This window comes from Pseudophryne corroboree, chromosome 4 (assembly GCF_028390025.1).
Source record: "Pseudophryne corroboree isolate aPseCor3 chromosome 4, aPseCor3.hap2, whole genome shotgun sequence".
In the NCBI taxonomy this organism is placed as follows: Eukaryota; Metazoa; Chordata; class Amphibia; order Anura; family Myobatrachidae; genus Pseudophryne; species Pseudophryne corroboree.
The window spans coordinates 290753307-290770879 of record NC_086447.1 but is presented as its reverse complement, the minus strand read 5'-3'; the positions used below and the strand labels follow the sequence as shown (position 1 = coordinate 290770879).

Below are 17573 nucleotides of genomic sequence, written 5' to 3'. Positions count from 1 at the left end.
ATAAATAGTGTTGCGGTCCTTGAAGTCTTCTTAAAAAGCTCTTTTCAGGGCTGCCTAGTGCAGCCCCACCAGTTAGTGACCTGCTCTGCAGGCACCAACTTACAAACTGAGCTCCAGTGTCTGGAGGCGGGGTTATAGAGGCAGTGCAGTGCATCCTGGGAACAGTCAAAACTTTAGCTTGTTGGTGCCTCGGATCAAGATCCAACTCTACACCCTGATGTATTCCCTATGGAATCCCAGTGTACCCCGCTGCAGAAAGAAGTGATACGAAGGATAATCTCTATATCAATTCTCTTGCTGATAAGAGAGACAGTTGAGGGGAAAGATGGAGTGAGGAGGAGGAAAAAAGGGTGTGGGCGCTGTGGAGAGACAGCAGGGAGAAAAGGCCAGAAATTGCTTGGGACAAAGATGGAGATGTATTTGGCAGTGTAAAGAATTGAAAAGTTGCTCGTAGCAACCAGTCTGTTTCCACCTATAATTTTTTAGACTATACTTTTATAAATGCTACTTTGAAACTGATTGTTGCTATGGGCCACTACTCCACTTGTCAACTTCTCCACTCTTTTTACAGTCCGCCGAGGGGTGACCCTAAAGTGCCGGCTCCTGTCACTGTGTAGGAGCTGGCACTGCAGCAGGAGCAGTCCCCGGGGCAGCCCGCTCCTCCGAGTCTTTGAACGAAAGGGCGATTATTTTTTATTTTTATTTTTTTTGGGGGGGGATCAAATAAAGTTTCAAGCATGAAAGTATTTTAATGGTCTGTGGTATAAAACTCCTAACCCAGAGGCTAGGAAGTAACTACACGGAGGAGAGGGAAGTCGGATTTAAATATGTGGTTTCAATATCCACCCTCCATGGTATTAGGAGGAACAAAAGAAGCCACAACTTGTGTTTGGTTGGAAGCCCAGTAATAAAACATCATGCCTGGGTACACTCTACCCCCTGCTGGGACAATCCATACATTGTTTTTTGGCGCATGTTCAGTGCTATGATTAGCATTCTATAAAGCCTTGCATTTTCGCAATGTGCTATCATTATACTAATGTATTCAGGATACCCTTTGTAGCTACAACTATTCTGTTGCAGAAATGCGCAATACAGAGAATATTTAACGGATCATAAAATAGTATTAAATGACTCATTGTCAATAATGTGGGTTTGTCATTGTCTGCAATATTCTGTTTCCACAGGCGCTTGAGCACCAAAAGAAAGAATTTGTTAAATATTCTAAAAGTTTTAGCGACACTCTGAAAACTTATTTTAAAGATGGAAAGTGAGTACTTTATCTAACACTTTTGCTGCTGTAATGTTTTTAGTAGGTCAAGTTTTGAATGCATCTCAATGAAATTCCTGACACAATATCTACAATTCTGCATTGGCAGACAAATATTCTCTACATATACTCTGAATACAAAATCATGTGCCTGACATCAGCATTGTGATTATTAGATGTTCTGGAAATGTTTTCCAAATGTTAAATGCCTAACCACAAATCAGTTACCAACATGTCTATGTAATTGTGCGCTAGATAAGTGATAGCTGGAATCTGATAGGTTGCTATGGGCAACACCTCCACTTGTTTATCAGAACTTTAATAAATATCCCACTTTGTGCTTTGCAGAAAATGCAATAAAAATGATTATACTTCACACTAAAGACTATCTACCAAATTTTTCTTACACGTACACACACTATAAAAGAAGGTACCCCCATTGACATAGAAGCCAGCATGTGTTAGATGTGGGCATTGATTTAAACCCATTGTATTGTCATTGTAAACTGCCAGTAACATTATTTATACAGATGCACCCCATCAGTACATTAGGAACCAGTGATAAACTGCATTCTTCTGAATCTTGGCATAATACTACAGTAATTATCTCTGTACTCTGGATGAGGCCCTAAACTTCTAGATGTTTAAGAAGATCCCATTAGTGTATGAACATGGAGATAAGAACATGTTAGTATGTAATATAGACGTGCCATACACATTGCACATGTTCTTTCTATTATACTGATGGTGTGCTCTTGAACCGACTACTTGCTGCAGTCCCTTTGCTTATTTGAGTGTTCTTTGAAGCGTTTACTGTCTGTAGGGGCAAAAAGATATTACATAGTAATGGTCCACATGGGACCTTAGTCTCTTTCTTTACGAGTGTGTGGGGTGGGGGGGGGGGGGGGTCATTTTGTTCTGTTATTTTCATTACTCAAACTCTTGATGTTTTTCTTTTTTCAGGGCATTAAATGTATTTATAAGTGCCAACCGCCTAATTCATCAAACCAACTTGATACTCCAGACCTTTAAAACTGTGGCCTGAAAAGTGTAAATGACGGAGAGCTGTAATTTTCAGTGGTGGACAGAGCTACTTTTATTATGTAAATTAAGTTTTGACTGTATAAATTATCAGTTCCGCAAGAGGGACATAAAAGCAGGATGTTCAATGGGATTATTGCCATCTTACACCATATTTTTGTAAGATTTATTGTAGTTTATCATAATCTCACAACGAAGATTTTGCATCACTTTTTGCTATTATCATTCTTTTAAGAATTATAAGCCAAAAGAATTTACGCCTTAATGTGTCATTATATAACATTCCTTATAAGAATTGTAAATATTGGTGTTTTGTTTGACATTTTAACTTGAAACCGAAAAGCTGCAAGATTATGTATTTAACAATATTTGGTGGCAAATATTCAATAAATAGTTTACATCTGTTTAAACTCTATGCTGTTTTGCTGTTTCGGTGTTTTGGTTTTTTTGCATTGATACACTACAGTAGGTATGTTACATTTCTGACTGTCTATGAGTTTGTACACTATGAAGAGCTATAATGTTAGCTGCGAGGTTATCAGAACATGAATACCCTACTAAACAAACTATTGAGATTGGAGCAAAAAACCAGCAAAGCTTTCCTCCGGTAATTACCCAAAAGTGTGCTCAGCCGCACATTGCAGGATCTCATCCTGAATTTAATCTAATTCTAAAATTAATCTAGACGAGCAAAGCTTAACATGCACGTGACCAGTGGTGGTTCTGCTTAATGGAATGGTGGTTCATATGTGACCATAGTGCATAAGAGATCATGCAAACTACCTATAGATCTTATTTGTACTTTCATTGTGAGCAAATCTTTTCATGAATGCTGTGTTTGTTTCATGGTCATTGCAGCAATGACAATGGATTAGTGGCCTTTCATACTTGATAGGTATAGACAATTTTTTATCATTCAGCATGAACAGAAGCTTTCCCACTGACTTTTCTGTTCTGTAGCATGTTGCAGGAACACTTAATTGATTGGTGGCAATTTCTTTGGCTCTGGTCTCTGTGACAGCACTCTGGATGCCCGTTCCTTCTCAAGTCTGTATCAATTGGCTGTTCTGTTCTAACTACCAGTTTGGAGGACAGATTCTCTACTTATCCAAATTACTGGCAATTTTTTTCCCCCAAAACCAATCCGATATTGTCAGGTTTTTGTTGTGTTGTGTGTTTGTTTTTTGTTTTTGTTTTTTTTATGATTGAATTAATATATATATTTAAAACTTATCCAAAGATTTTATAAAAAATAAAATATATATAGTACTGTGAAAAAGTTTTAGCCAAAGTAATTTAGAACTATCTTCAGCGTAAAGAAGAACGAGGAGTCCTGGAAGTTATGATATGGCTCCCACAGAGCCCTGATCTCAACATAGTCTGTCTGGGATTACATGAAGAGACAGAAGGATTTGAGCAAGCCTACATCCACAGATGATCTGTGGTTAGTTCTCCAAGATGTTTGATACAATCTCCCTGCTGAGTTTCTTCAAAAACTGCAAGTGTACCTAGAAGAACTTTGAAGGCAAATGGTGGTCACACCAGATATTTATTTAGATTTCTCATCTGTTCATTCACTTTGCGTTTTGTTAAGAGAAAATTGGAGTTTTAATTACCTACCGGTAAATCCTTTCCTTTTCTCGTAGTCTGTAGAGGATACTGGGGTTCCATTTAGTACCATAGGGTATAGACTGGTCCACTAGGAGCCATGAGCACTTTAAGAATTTGATAGTGTGGGCTGGCCTCTCTTACCAGACTCAGTCTAGGAAACTGTGCCCGAGGAGACAGACATACTTTGAGAGGATAGATAAAGATAGTGGTGAGATTCCGAACCAGCACACACAAAACAGAGGAAAGCTATGTTAACCCAACTTTAAACAGCAACAGCTGAACCAACAATACTTAACCAAGTAACAGTGCAGGAAGAACGAATCACTGAGCGGGTGCCCAGTATCGTCTGCGGACTACGAGAAAAGGATTTACCGGTAGGTAATTAAAATCCTTTTTTCTCTTACGTCCTAGAGGATACTGGGGTTCCATTTAGTACCATGGGGATGTACCGAAGCTCCCAAACCGGGTGGGAGAGGGCTGAGGTTCCTGCAGAAAGGATTGACCAAACTGAAGGTCCTCAGAGGCCAAAGTATCGAACTTGTAGAACTTAGCAAACGTGTTCGGAACAGACCAAGTAGCCGGTCAGCAGAGCTGTAAAGCCGAGACACCCCAGGCAGCCGCCCAGGAAGAACCCACGACCTAGTAGAGTGGGTCTGTACAGATTATGGAATCGGCAAACCTGCTGTGGAATAAGCATGCTGGATAGTGAGCCTGATCCAGCGTGAAATTGTCTGCTTTGAAGCAGGACACCCAATTTTATTGGGATCATATAGAACGAACAGCGAGTCGGACTTCCTGTGACCAGCTGTCCTCTTTACGTATACTTTCAAAGCCCTCACAAACATCCAAAGATTTGGAAGTAGCGGAAGTGTCGGTGATAACTGGAACCACAATAGGTTGGTTGATGTGAAACGCAGACACCACTTTCGGAAGAAATTGCTGACGAGTCCTGGGTTCAGCTCTGTCCTCATGGAAAATTAAATAGGTGCTCTTGTGAGACAAAGCCCCCAGCTCCGTCTTGCTGAAGCCAAGGCCAACAGTGTGACGGTCTTCCACGTAAGATATTTTACGTCCACTTCCAGTTATGGTTCAAACCAGTCCGATTGGAGGAACTGCAGCACCAAATTGAGATCCCAAGGTGCCGTGGGAGGCACAAAGGGAGGTTGGATGCTCAGAACCCCTTTCAAAAACGTTTGGACCTCAGGGAGAGAAGCCAATTGTTTTTGAAAGAAAATGGACAAGGTCGAAATCTGGACTTTTATGGAGCCCAGACGTAGGCCCACATTCACACCTGCCTGCAGAAAAAGCAGGAAACATCCCAGGTGAAATTCCACCGCAGAAAAGTTCTGCTCTTACACCAAGAGACATTTCTTCCAAATACGGTGGTAATGTTTAGACGTTACCCCCTTCCTGGCTTGGATCATAGTCGGGATAACTTTGTTAGGGATCCCTCTTCTGGATAGAATCAGCCGTTCAACTTCCATGCCGTCAAACATAGCCGTGGTAAGTCCTGATAGACGAACGGGCCCTGTTGCAGAAGATCCTCGCGAAGAGGTAGAGGCCATGGAACTTCGAGGAGCATCTCCAGAAGGTCTGCGTACCAGGCCCTTCTTGGCCAGTCCCTTTATTCCTTTGAGAATTCTTGGGATCAGAGGAAGTGGAGGAAACACTTACACCATCTGATAGACCCATGGAGTCGTCCGAGCGTCTACCGCCACTGCCTGTGGGTCTCTCGACTTGGAACAATACCACTTGAGCTTCTTGTTGAGACGAGAGGCCATCATGTCGATTTGTGGATATCCCGATTGACTTGTCAAGCACCTGAACACTTCCGGGTGAAGGCCCCACTCCCCCCGGTGCAGGTAGTGTCTGCTGAGGAAGTCTGCTTCCCAGTTGTCTACTCCTGGAATGAAGACCGCTGACAACGCCACAGCAGCTTTTTCTGCCCAGAGGAGAATTCTTGACACCTCTGACATTGCTGCTCTGCTTTTCGTTCCACCCTGTCTGTTTATGTACGTCACTGCCATCACATTGTCCGACTGGACTTGAATGGCCCGATCGTGAAGATAAGAGGCCTGCAGAAGGGTGTTGTATATGGCCCTGAGTTCCAGAATGTTGATTTGGAGGGATGACTTTCTGACTTGACCATCTTCCTTGAAACTGCACCTCCTGGGTGACTGCTCCCCAACGTCTGAGGCTTGCATCCGTGGTTAACAGGATCCAGTCCTGAATTTCGAACCGCCGACCCTCTACGAGGTTAGAAATCTGTAGCCACCACAGAAGGGAGATCCTTGCTTTTGGCGACAGACTGATCCTAGTGAAGATGCGATCCAGACTATTTGTCCAACAGATCGAGCTGGAAGGGTCTTGGGTGAAACCTTCCGTACTGAAGTGCCTCGTAAGAGGCCACCATTTCCCCCAGAAGGCGAATGCATAGATGCACAGATTATCCGGGTTGGCTTCAGGACATCCCGAACCATTGACTGTATTACCAATGCCTTTTCCAACACTTTCTATGACTCCATGTCCAGTATCATTCTATGGAATGGAAACCGGTGTTGGGTCTAGGTGAGATTTTGAAAGGTTCAGAATCCACCCGCGATCCTGGAGAAGTTTGGTTGAGACCAATGCTGTCCAGCAACCTCTCCTGGACGGCGCCTTTATCAGAAGATCGTCCAGGTACAGAATTATATTAACTTACTTTGGTGAACACCCTAAGTGCCGTGGAGACCAAATGGCAGGGCCTGGAACTGGTAGTAGTGACTGTCCTACAGTGCAAACCCTTAGATAAGCCTGATGAGGCTGCCAGATCGGAATGTGAAGGTATGCATCCTTGATATCCAGAGTCACTAGAAATTCCTCTTCCTCCAGACCTGAGATCACTGCTCTCAGAGACTCCATCTTGAACTTGAACACTCTTAAGAACGGGTTCAAGGACTTGAGGTTCAGAATTGGTCGTACCGAACCATCCGGTTTCGGTACTACAAACAAGTTGGAACAGTACCCCTTATGCAGATGAGGTTGAACAAGGACTTGAGTCTGTACCAGTTTTTGGATGGCCTTTTGTATAGTTATACTTGCCTCCTTTGAAGCTGGTAAGCCTGATTTGAAGAATCTGTGAGGTGGGAGCTCTTGGAACTCCAGTCTGTAGCCCTGGGAAGTAAGATCTATGACCCAGGGATCCTGGCACGAACTTGAACAGATGTGACTGAAGAATTTTAGTCTGGCTCCCACCTGACAGTCCTCCAGGCGTCGCGGTCCACTGACTGATTTGAGGAAGCAGAGACTGAGCTCTGTTCCTGAGCACCTGCAGTTGCTGGTTTGCGTGATGTGCCTCTGGAGGCTGTAGAAGCATCTCTGGATTTTTCTTTAAACTTGTCTGTCGGAAAGGACTGTAAATTTAAAGCTGAATAAGCTTTCCTGGCTGGGGGAGCTGTGGAAGGAAGATGCGTAGACTTACCCGCAGTAGCTTTGGAGATCCATTTGTCTAGTTCGTCTCCAAACAAGGCTTCTCCTGTTAATGGTAGACCTTCTACGCCTTTCCTGGAGTCTGCATCTGCAGTCTACTGGCGTAGCCACAAGCCCCTGCATGCTGACACTGCCATAGCGGTGGTGCATGCATTAAGCAAACCAATCTTTTATGGCTTCCACCATAAAGTCCTGTATATGCTGCAGGAGTAAAACATCCCCCCCCCCCCCCCCCCCCCACTAGACAAGGAATCTAACCCCTCAATTAGGTTACCTGACCATTTAGCAATGGCTTTTGTGATCCACGCACATGCAATAGTGGGTCTCTGGGCCACCCCAGCAGCTGTGTACAATGATTTGAGTGTAGTCTCAATTTTACGATCAGCCGTGTCTTTTAGGAAGGCTGCACCAGGAAAAGGCAATACAATTTTTCGTGACAGCCTAGAGACTGATGCGTCCACTATCGGTGGATTTTCCCATTTTTTCCTATCCTCCAGGGGAAAAGGAAAAGATGAGATCAACCTTTTTAGGGATTTGAAATGTATCAGGATTAACCCACTGTACTTCAAACAGGGTATTTAATTCCTTTGACGTGGGAAAAGTGACTGACTTCTTTTTTTACATTTAAAATAAGAGTCCTCACACTCCTCTGACACCTTTATCAGGAATTTGCAGAGCATCTGATAGCCTCTATTCCCTGTGACAGAGTAGCACCCCCCCCCCCCCCCCCCCAATTCCACCTCGCCCTCCCGTCAGTCAGTCAGACTGCAGGATATGGGCCAGAGAGCATTTTTGCGGACAAATGGGAGGGGATTGAGATGCTGGTTTGGGGACTGAGTCTCTATTCATAAACTCATCCACAGTCTGTCTTAAATATTGCGTCTTTCTCATTGCGGGATCATTTCGTAGAGATATTGGAGATCATTCCTTTAATGGAGTTAATCCACTCCGGTTCAGCCGCGCTATTCTGGGAAGGTGCACTGCCCTGAGTACCCAGTAATGAGCCCCCTGGTGAAGAGGAACACTCCACTGTATAAGAAACACACTCTTTGCCTGACATAATGTAAATGTGACCACGCACACACGAAAAGGTTAGGCACATTTAACCCACAGAGAGCCCTTCAGCGAGACACAGTTATTTGGAGCCAGCCACCACCACGCCCTTATCGCTAGTGCCAAGCTTAGCCGGGTAGCAGACTAAGTACCCAGGTAGTGGACTTGTTACACTAATAATCGCTACCCCCCTGGTACCACTGAGGTAATCTGGAGTCTCTCCAGAGGAGCTGCACGTCCCTGTCAGTCAGCATCTGTGTCCACTGCAGAGGGAAAATGGCGCTGGTGAGCTGCTGGATCCGCTCATAGTGAAGGCCATACCCCTTCAATGGCGCGCGGTCTTTCCGCATTTTTTTTTTATATACTGGCTGAGGTAATCTGGTGCTTAAAATGGAGAGAAAACCGTTTTAAGGCTGGTTTTGCCAGTGTGGGTACAGTGTACTGAGACGCAACTGTCTGGTGACTCATTCCGCCCCGGTTAGAAGCCGTGCATCTCCGTACCCTCATGCTGCCATAATGGCCGGCGACCTGCTAGTTGGGACACAGGCATAGTACTCGCCACTTTTCATTCTTCTGGCTCTGTTAGGGGTGGAGGCGTGCTGTGGGAATGTATGCTCGCCGTGGTGGGGCTTGCGAATAGTTTCCTCAGAAGCTCAGTGTCCTGTCAGGGAACGGGACCATTAATCCTTCAAGAGGTTGGGCCATGTCTTCGCCCCCCCCCAAAGTCCCATGAAGCAGGCAGGCTGGTGCCAACCAGCCCTGCCTGAAAATAACAAACCTAAAATAAATGCAGAAAACTCTTCAGGAGCTTCCATAAGCGTGACCAGGTACACACTGGGGGACTGAGGGGGTAGTGGGGGCATGGGCTAATACATTTGCTTGACTGCTGCTACTCTGTGCAGCTGCAGAGTGTGGGGTCTTGCTGTGCTGGCAACTATGTTTGTGACTGGTGGAACAGGTTTGCAACCAGGTCAGATAATGCACAGTCTGGTGTGGTTGTAAAAGATGTGACCATGTCAGGCAAATGGTTAAAACTAATGTTTTTTCTCTAACGTCCTAGTGGATGCTGGGGACTCCGTAAGGACCATGGGGAATAGACGGGCTCCGCAGGAGACAGGGCACTTTAAGAAAGAATTAGGAATACTGGTGTGCACTGGCTCCTCCCTCTATGTCCCTCCTCCAGACCTCCGTTAGAATCTGTGCCCGGACGAGCTGGGTGCACTTTATTGAGCTCTCCTGAGCTTGCTAGATAGAAAGTATTTTGTTAGGATTTTTTATTTTCAGAGAGATCTGCTGGCAACAGACTCTCTGCTACGTGGGACTGAGGGGAGAGAAGCAGACGTACTAACTGCGGATAGGTCATGCTTCTTAGGCTGCTGGACACCATTAGCTCCAGAGGGATCGAACACAGGAACGTACCCTTGGTCGTCCGATCCCAGAGCCGCGCCGCCGCCCCCCTCGCAGAGCCAGAAGCCGGCGTGAGAAGCAAGAAGACTTCAAAAGCGGCGGCAGAAGACTCCAGTCTTCATATGAGGTAGCGCACAGCACTGCAGCTGTGCGCCATTGCTCCCACATTACACCCACACACTCCGGTCACTGTAGGGTGCAGGGCGCAGGGGGGGGGCGCCCTGGGCAGCAATTAGAGACCTCTTGGCAAAGTGGGCATATATACAGTTGGGCACTGTATGTATATATGCATGAGCCCCCGCCATTATTTTACACAAAATCGCGGGACAGAAGCCTGCCGCTGAGGGGGCGGAGCTTCTTCCTCAGCACTCACCAGCGCCATTTTCTCTCCACAGCTCCGCTGAGAGGAAGCTCCCCAGGCTCTCCCCTGCAGAAGCACGATAGAAGAGGGTGAAAAAGAGAGGGGGGGCACATAAATTTGGCGTAACAACAATATATACAGCAGCTACTGGGTTAACACTACGTTACTGTGTGATTCCTGGGTCATATAGCGCTGGGGTGTGTGCTGGCATACTCTCTCTCTGTCTCTCCAAAGGGCCTTGTGGGGGAACTGTCTTCAAATAGAGCATCCCCTGTGTGTGTGGTGTGTTGGTACGTGTGTGTCGACATGTCTGAGGTAAAAGGCTCCCCTAAGGAGGAGATGGAGCTAATATGTGTGTGAGAGGGTGTCTCCGTCGACAACGCCGACACCTGTTTGGATATGTGTAAGTGTTAAGGTGAATTTATTGCACAAAAGATTAGAGAACAGACAGGGAATCTACCCATGTCTGTCCCTATGGCGCAGAGACCTTCAGAGTCTCACAATGCTCACTATCCAAAATAATAGACACTGATATCGACACGGAATTTGACTCCAGTGTCGACTACGATAATGCAAAGTTACAGCCAAAATGGCATAAAAGTATTCAATATATGATTATTGTAATAAAAGATGATTTGCATATCACTGATGACTCATCTGTCCCTGACACAAGGGTACACTTGTTTAAGGGGAAGAAAGCTGAGGTAAATTTCCCTCCTCTCATGAGGAAAAAGAGCGGGAATCTCCAGACAAGAGACTGCAGCTTCCCACAAAGAATTCTCAGGCAGTATCCTTTCCTCACTAGGGCCAGGATGTGATGGGAATCTTCCCCTAGGGTGTCACATTTGCCCAAAAGGTAGCCCTAGCTATTCTCAGGGATCCTGCAGATAGCGTGCACATTTGGGTACACTACTCAGACCGGCGATTGTGTCGGCATGGGTTTATAGTGCCGTGGAGGCGTGGACAGGTACCTTATCAGCAGAAATTGAGACCCTAGTATGTAATGTGTATATATAGAGATATATATCATAAAACATGCCCAAAGAGACATGAGTATACTGGGTCCTAGAGGCAAAGCTATGTCGATTTCTGCTTGACGTATCCTGTAGAATATGCAATGGACAGATGATGCCAACTTAAGTGGCGTATGGAAGGCTGAGGATTGTGTGGAGAAGGGTTCTCGGACCTGGTCTCCACAGCTATAGCTGGTAATTCTGATATTTTGCCTTATATTCCTGCACAGCCTAGGAAAGCACGTCATTCTCAAATGTAGCCGTTCGAACAAAGAAACAAGAAAGTCAGAGGTGCGTCCTTTCTTGCCAGAGGCGGGGGCAGAGGAAACCAGCTGCACAACACAGCTAGTTCCCAAGAACAGAAGCCCTCCCCGGCCTCTACGAAAATCCACCGCATGTCGCTGGGGCTCCACAGTAGGGGCACGCTTTTGTAAGTTCAGCCACAAGTGGGTTCACTCCCTGTTAGATCCCTGGGCAATAGATATTGTGTCTCAGGGATACAAGCTGGACTTTGAGAAGATGCCTCCTCACTGACGGCCCTGTCTGCTTCCCCCCCCCCCCGAGAGGGAAACAGGGTTAACTGCAATTCACAAATTGTATCTTCAACAGGTGGTGGTCAAGGTTCCCCTCCTTCAACAAGGAGGGGGTTATTATTCGACCATGTTGTAGTCCCGAAACCAGATGGTTCGGTCAGACCCATATTGAATTTAAAATCCCTGAACATATACTTGGAAAGTTCAAGATGGAATCGTTTAGAGCGGTCATCGCAAGGGAGGGGGATTTTATGGTGTCTCTGGACATAAAGGATGCTTACCTTCATGTCCCCGTTTATCCACCTCATCAGGAGTACCTCAGATTTGTGGTACAGGATTGTCATTACCAATTCCAGACGTTGCCGTTTGGTCTCTCCACGGCACCGAGAATATTTACCAAGGTAATGGCAGTAATGATGGTGCTCCTGCGAAAGCAAGGAGTCACAATTATCCCATACTTGGACGATCTCCTCATAAAGGCGAGGTCCAGAGAGCAGTTGCTGATCAGCGTAGCACGCTCTCGGGAAGTGTTACAACAGCACGGCTGGTTTCTGAATATTCCAAAGTCGCAGTTGATTCCTACGACTCGTCTGCCCTTCCTGGGCATGATTCTGGACACAGTCCAGAAGAAGGTTTATCTCCCGATGGGGAAGGCTCAGGAGCTCATGACACTGGTCAGAGACCTATTAAAACCAAAACAGCATCACTGCACGCGAGTCCTGGGAAAGATGGTGGCATCATACGAGGCCATTCCCTTTGGCAGGTTCCATGCGAGGACCTTTCAATGGGATCTGTTGGACAAGTGGTCTGGATCACATCTTCAGATGCATCGGTTGATCACCCTATCCCCCAGGGCCAGGGTGTCTCTCCTGTGGTGGCTGCAGAGTGCTCACCTTCTCGAAGGTCGCAGATTCGGCATTCAGGACTGGGTCCTGGTGACCACAGATGCAAGCCTCCGAGGGTGGAAGGCAGTCACACAGGGAAGAAATTTCCAAGGGCTGTGGTCAAGTCAGGAGACTTGCCTTCACATCAACATCCTGGAACTAAGGGCCATATACAACGCCCTACGTCAAGCGGAGTCCCTGCTTCGCGACCAACCGGTTCTGATTCAGTCAGACAACATCACCGCAGTGGCTCATGTAAACCGTCAAGGCGGCACAAGGAGCAGGGTGGCGATGGTAGAAGCCACCAGAATTCTTCGCTGGGCGGAGAATCACGTAAGCGCACTGTCAGCAGTGTTCATTCCGGGAGTGGACAACTGGGAAGCAGACTTCCTCAGCAGGCACGACCTCCACCCGGGAAAGTGGGGACTTCATCAAGAAGTCTTTACGCAGATTGCAAGTCGGTGGGAACTGCCACAGGTGTACATGATGGCATCCTGCCTCAACAAAAAGCTACAGAGATATTGCACCAGGTCAAGAGACCCTCAGGCGATAGCTGTGGACGCTCTGGTGACACCGTGGGTGTTCCAGTCGGTCTATGTATTTCCTCCTCTTCCTCTCATACACAGGGTGCTGAGAATCATAAGAAAAAGAGGAGTGAGAACAATACTCATTGTTCCGGATTGGCCAAGAAGGACTTGGTATCCAGATCTGCAAGAGATGCTCACAGAGGACCCGTGGCCTCTGCCTCTAAGACAGGACTTGTTGCAACAGGGGCCCTGTCTGTTCCAAGACTTACCGCGGCTGCGTTTGACGGCATGGCGGTTGAACGCCGGATCCTAGCAGAAAAAGGCATTCCGGATGAAGTTATTCCTACGCTGATAAAGGCTAGGAAGGACGTGACGGCTCAACATTATCACCGTATATGGCGAAAATATGTGGCTTGGTGTGAGGCCCCTACGGAGGAATTCCAGCTGGGCCGTTTCCTTCACTTCCTACAGTCGGGAGTGACTGGGCCTTAAATTGGGTTCCATTAAGGTTCAGATTTCGGCCTTATCCATTTTCTTTCAAAAAGAACTGGCATCTCTGCCTGAAGTTCAGACGTTTGTAAAGGGAGTGCTGCATATTCAGCCCCCTTTTGTGCCTCCAGTGGCACCTTGGGATCTTAACGTGGTATTGCGTTTCCTGAAATCACACTGGTTTGAACCACTCAAAACGGTGGAATTGAAATATCTCACGTGGAAGGTGGTCATGCTATTAGCCTTGGCTTCGGCTAGGCGTGTGTCAGAATTGGCGGCTTTGTCACATAAAAGCCCTTATCTGGTTTTCCATGCGGATAGAGCAGAATTGCGGACCCGCCCACAATTTCTGCCGAAAGTGGTTTCATCCTTTCATATAAACCAACCTATTGGGGTGCCTGTGGCTACTACTGACTTGGAGGATTCCGAGTCACTGGATGTGGTCAGGGCTTTGAAGGTTTATGTAGCCAGAACGGCTAAGGTCAGGAAAACAGAATCTTTGTTTATCCTGTATGCTTCCAACAAGCTTGGGGCGCCTGCTTCAAAGCAAACGATTGCTCGCTGGATCTGTAACACGATTTAGCAGGCTCATTCTGCGGATGGGTTGCCGCTGCCTAAATCAGTTAAGGCCCATTCCACAAGGAAGGTGGGCTCTTCTTGGGCGGCTGCCCGAGGGGTCTCGGCATTACAGCTTTGCCGAGCGGCTACTTGGTCATTTTCGAACACCTTTGCAAAGTTCTACAAGTTTGATACCCTGGCTGAGGAGGACCTTGTGTTTGCTCATTCGGTGCTGCAGAGTCATCCGCACTCTCCCGCCCGTTTGGGAGCTTTGGTATAATCCCCATGGTCCTTACGGAGTCCCCAGCATCCACTAGGACGTTAGAGAAAATAAGATTTTACTTACCGATAAATCTATTTCTCGTAGGCCTTAGTGGATGCTGGGCGCCCGTCCCAAGTGCGGACTTCTCCTGCAATGCTTGTATATAGTTATTGCTTAAATAAGGGTTATGTTGTAGTTGCATCAGGGTTGATCTGATGCTCTGTTGTTGTTCATACTGTTAACTGGGTAAAGTTATCACAAGTTATACGGTGTGATTGGTGTGGCTGGTATGAGTCTTACCCTGGATTCTCAAAATCCTTTCCTTGTACTGTCAGCTCTTCTGGAGGAGGGACATAGAGGGAGGAGCCAGAGCACACCAGAATCCAAATTCTTTCTTAAAATGCCCATGTCTCCTGCGGAGCCCGTCTATTCCCCATGGTCCTTACGGAGTCCCCAGCATCCACTACGGACTACGAGAAATAGATTTACCGGTAAGTAAAATCTTATTTTTTTTCCCAATAGTCAAAAAACGTAGCCACTACTTGTAATAGTGGCCCCACATGGGCACCACCAGAGGTGTAAGGTCTAGCCATGGGCCAGGGCAGCAGCACCCTCCCCCCAAGACTTTCCAGATAGTGGGCATGTCCAGCATCAAGGGGGAAGTTAAAAAGAAATAACATTACATATTATGAGCACATTATATGATACACCTTCAGAAGGGTGGTCTTCTGTATGCCGAATGTCGGGATCCCAGCGCACAGTATACCGGCGCCGGAATCCCGACACCCGGCATACCGACAACTATTCTCCCTCGTGGGGGTCCACGACCCCCCTGGAGGGAGATTAAAATAGTGTGGCAAGCGCAGCGAGCCCGCAAGGGGCTCCTTTGCGCTCGCCACACTGTATGCCGGCGGTCGGGCTCCCGGCGCCGGTATGCTGGTCGCCGGGAGCCCAAGCGCCGGCATACCGTACTACACCCCTTCAGAATTTAGGAAACTATGGCCCTCATTCCGAGTTGTTCGCTCGCTAGCTGCTTTTAGCAGCCGTGCAAACGCTAAGCCGCCGCCCTCTGGGAGTGTATCTTAGCTTAGCAGAAGTGCTAACGAAAGGATCGCACAGCGGCTACAAAATAATTTTGTGTAGCTCCAGACCTACTCCTAGCTTGCGATCACTACAGACTATTTAGTTCCTGTTTTGACGTCACAAACACGCCCTGCGTTCGGCCAGTCACGCCTACGTTTCACCAGTCACGCCTGCGTTTTCATCTGGCACGCCTGCGTTTTTTCACTCACTCCCTGAAAACGGTCAGTTAACACCCAGAAACACCCACTTCCTGTCAATCACTCTGCAGTCAGCAGTGCGACTGAAAAGCGTCGCTAGACCTTGTGTGAAACTGCATCGGCTTTTGTGAAAGTACGTCACGCCCCATACGCATGCGCAGAAGTGCCGTTTTTTTGCCTGATCGCTGTGCTGTGAACGAAAGCAGCCAGCGATCAACTCGGAATGACCACCAATATCATTCTTTAGAAAGATATATTTTCTTGCTTATTACACGAACCGTATCCCAATCACTATTCACTCAATCTTATATGTCAGCCAAGCAGGCAGACAGAGCATACACTAGATCATCTGCAATCACAGGCTAAGTGGCAAAGTAATTTCTGCTGTGGGGTACACTGGGCTCCACAAGGATAGACATAGGGGTGTAGAGTAGGATCTTGATCCGAAGCACCAACAGGCTCAAAAGCTTTGACCTTCTTCCCAAGATGCATAGCGCCGCCTCCTATATCACCCCGCCTCCGTGCACAGGAGCTCAGTTTGTAGTTGGTGCTTGCAGTGCAAGCATGTGACAGGAAGAGCTGCTCACAGCAGCTTTAGAAAAAGCTTTTTCTGAGGAAAAAAGAAGACTACAAGGGCTGCAGCAGACATTGCCTGCTGCAGCTCCATCTCTCCCCCAGCGGCGCTGTCCACTCCCGTGCCCTGGTTGCCGGGTACCTACAGCAGGAGGCTCCAGTTTTCTTTCAAGTTAGTCACACACGGCTGGGGCTCTCCGGGATCGCGTGGCCGCACTTTGGGAGGAGGTAAGTGGGTCCCGCTCGTGGGACCCGCACTTTATCGCGATCCGGCGCGGCCGGTGGACACTGTGGCAGTACAGGCAATCCCACTAGATCACCAGGGCATGGGTGCAGGTCAGGTTTTCTCTGTAAACCTTTTTTACAAGTAGCCCGCAGTGCCCGGTGGTTTTGCCAGCAGAGGGGATAAGGCTTAGACCTGGAGCCCCTCCCCCAGCCCCAGGGCACCATTTCCCGCAAATGTTCCCGCCCTGGAGCTGCATATCTGTCTCTCCCTCACTCCCTGGCAGTGTCTGCGGTGCCATTATCCCTCAGCTCACTGTTCCTGGGAATGCTTGGGCAAATCCTCCTATGTAAAGCCGCCTGGTTGTCAGTGCTGTGACTTTACAAGACACTTAAGTATTCTACCTGCCTTTTTTAGTCAGTGTTAGTTAAAAAAGAGTGCACTTAGTCAGGGTTTCCTAGTACAATTACCCTGTGATATACATCCAGTTCTTACTGTGTACTGTTATATCTATTGTTATATAGCTGTGTAAGCTAGTCCAGTGCAGTATTATTGTTAGTAATAACCTCTGCATTGTACAGGCTGTGACTATTTGTGTTTGCATTTGATAGCTGAGTGGTGTCCATTTCGTGTCTTTCACTCAACCTGCTATCCCTATATTCTATAACCTGAGGGGTCTTGGTGCGTCAGGTTTTATCTAATATAGGATTTTCACAAAGATATACTGTATTACGTATTTTTCTCTGTGATTTAGTCACCATATCTCTCCTTTATCTCTGCTGGTGCTGATTACACTGCGCAGGGGTTTGGGCTAGAGGTATTGTGCTGCTGACAAATTGTACTGTGTTACCTGATACTGCAAGTTATATCATGTCTGCTTCTGAGGGTAACGGTTCTGGGGCTGAACACACTGCCGGTGTTGCTGAAGCCGCAGATACCTATGAGGAGAATATAGCAGCTTTGGGCTCTGATTCTGGGGGCTACTTGCCCCCCAGTGGGACGGTGGCAACGGGGGCAAAT

At 47.1% G+C, this 17573-nt stretch overlaps 1 protein-coding gene across 1 annotated transcript in view; it reads left to right on the top strand.

Moving 5' to 3' along the window:
• The window catches only part of PDCD10 (programmed cell death 10), a 67628-nt gene extending 64902 nt beyond the window's left edge, over positions 1 to 2726 (top strand). The window contains exons 7-8 of the mRNA XM_063916195.1: positions 1188 to 1270; positions 2234 to 2726. Coding sequence (XP_063772265.1) covers positions 1188 to 1270; positions 2234 to 2315 — 165 coding nt within the window. The 3' untranslated portion in view covers positions 2316 to 2726. The remainder of the gene's footprint in view (positions 1 to 1187; positions 1271 to 2233) is intronic.
• The last annotated feature ends 14847 nt before the right edge of the window (positions 2727 to 17573 follow it).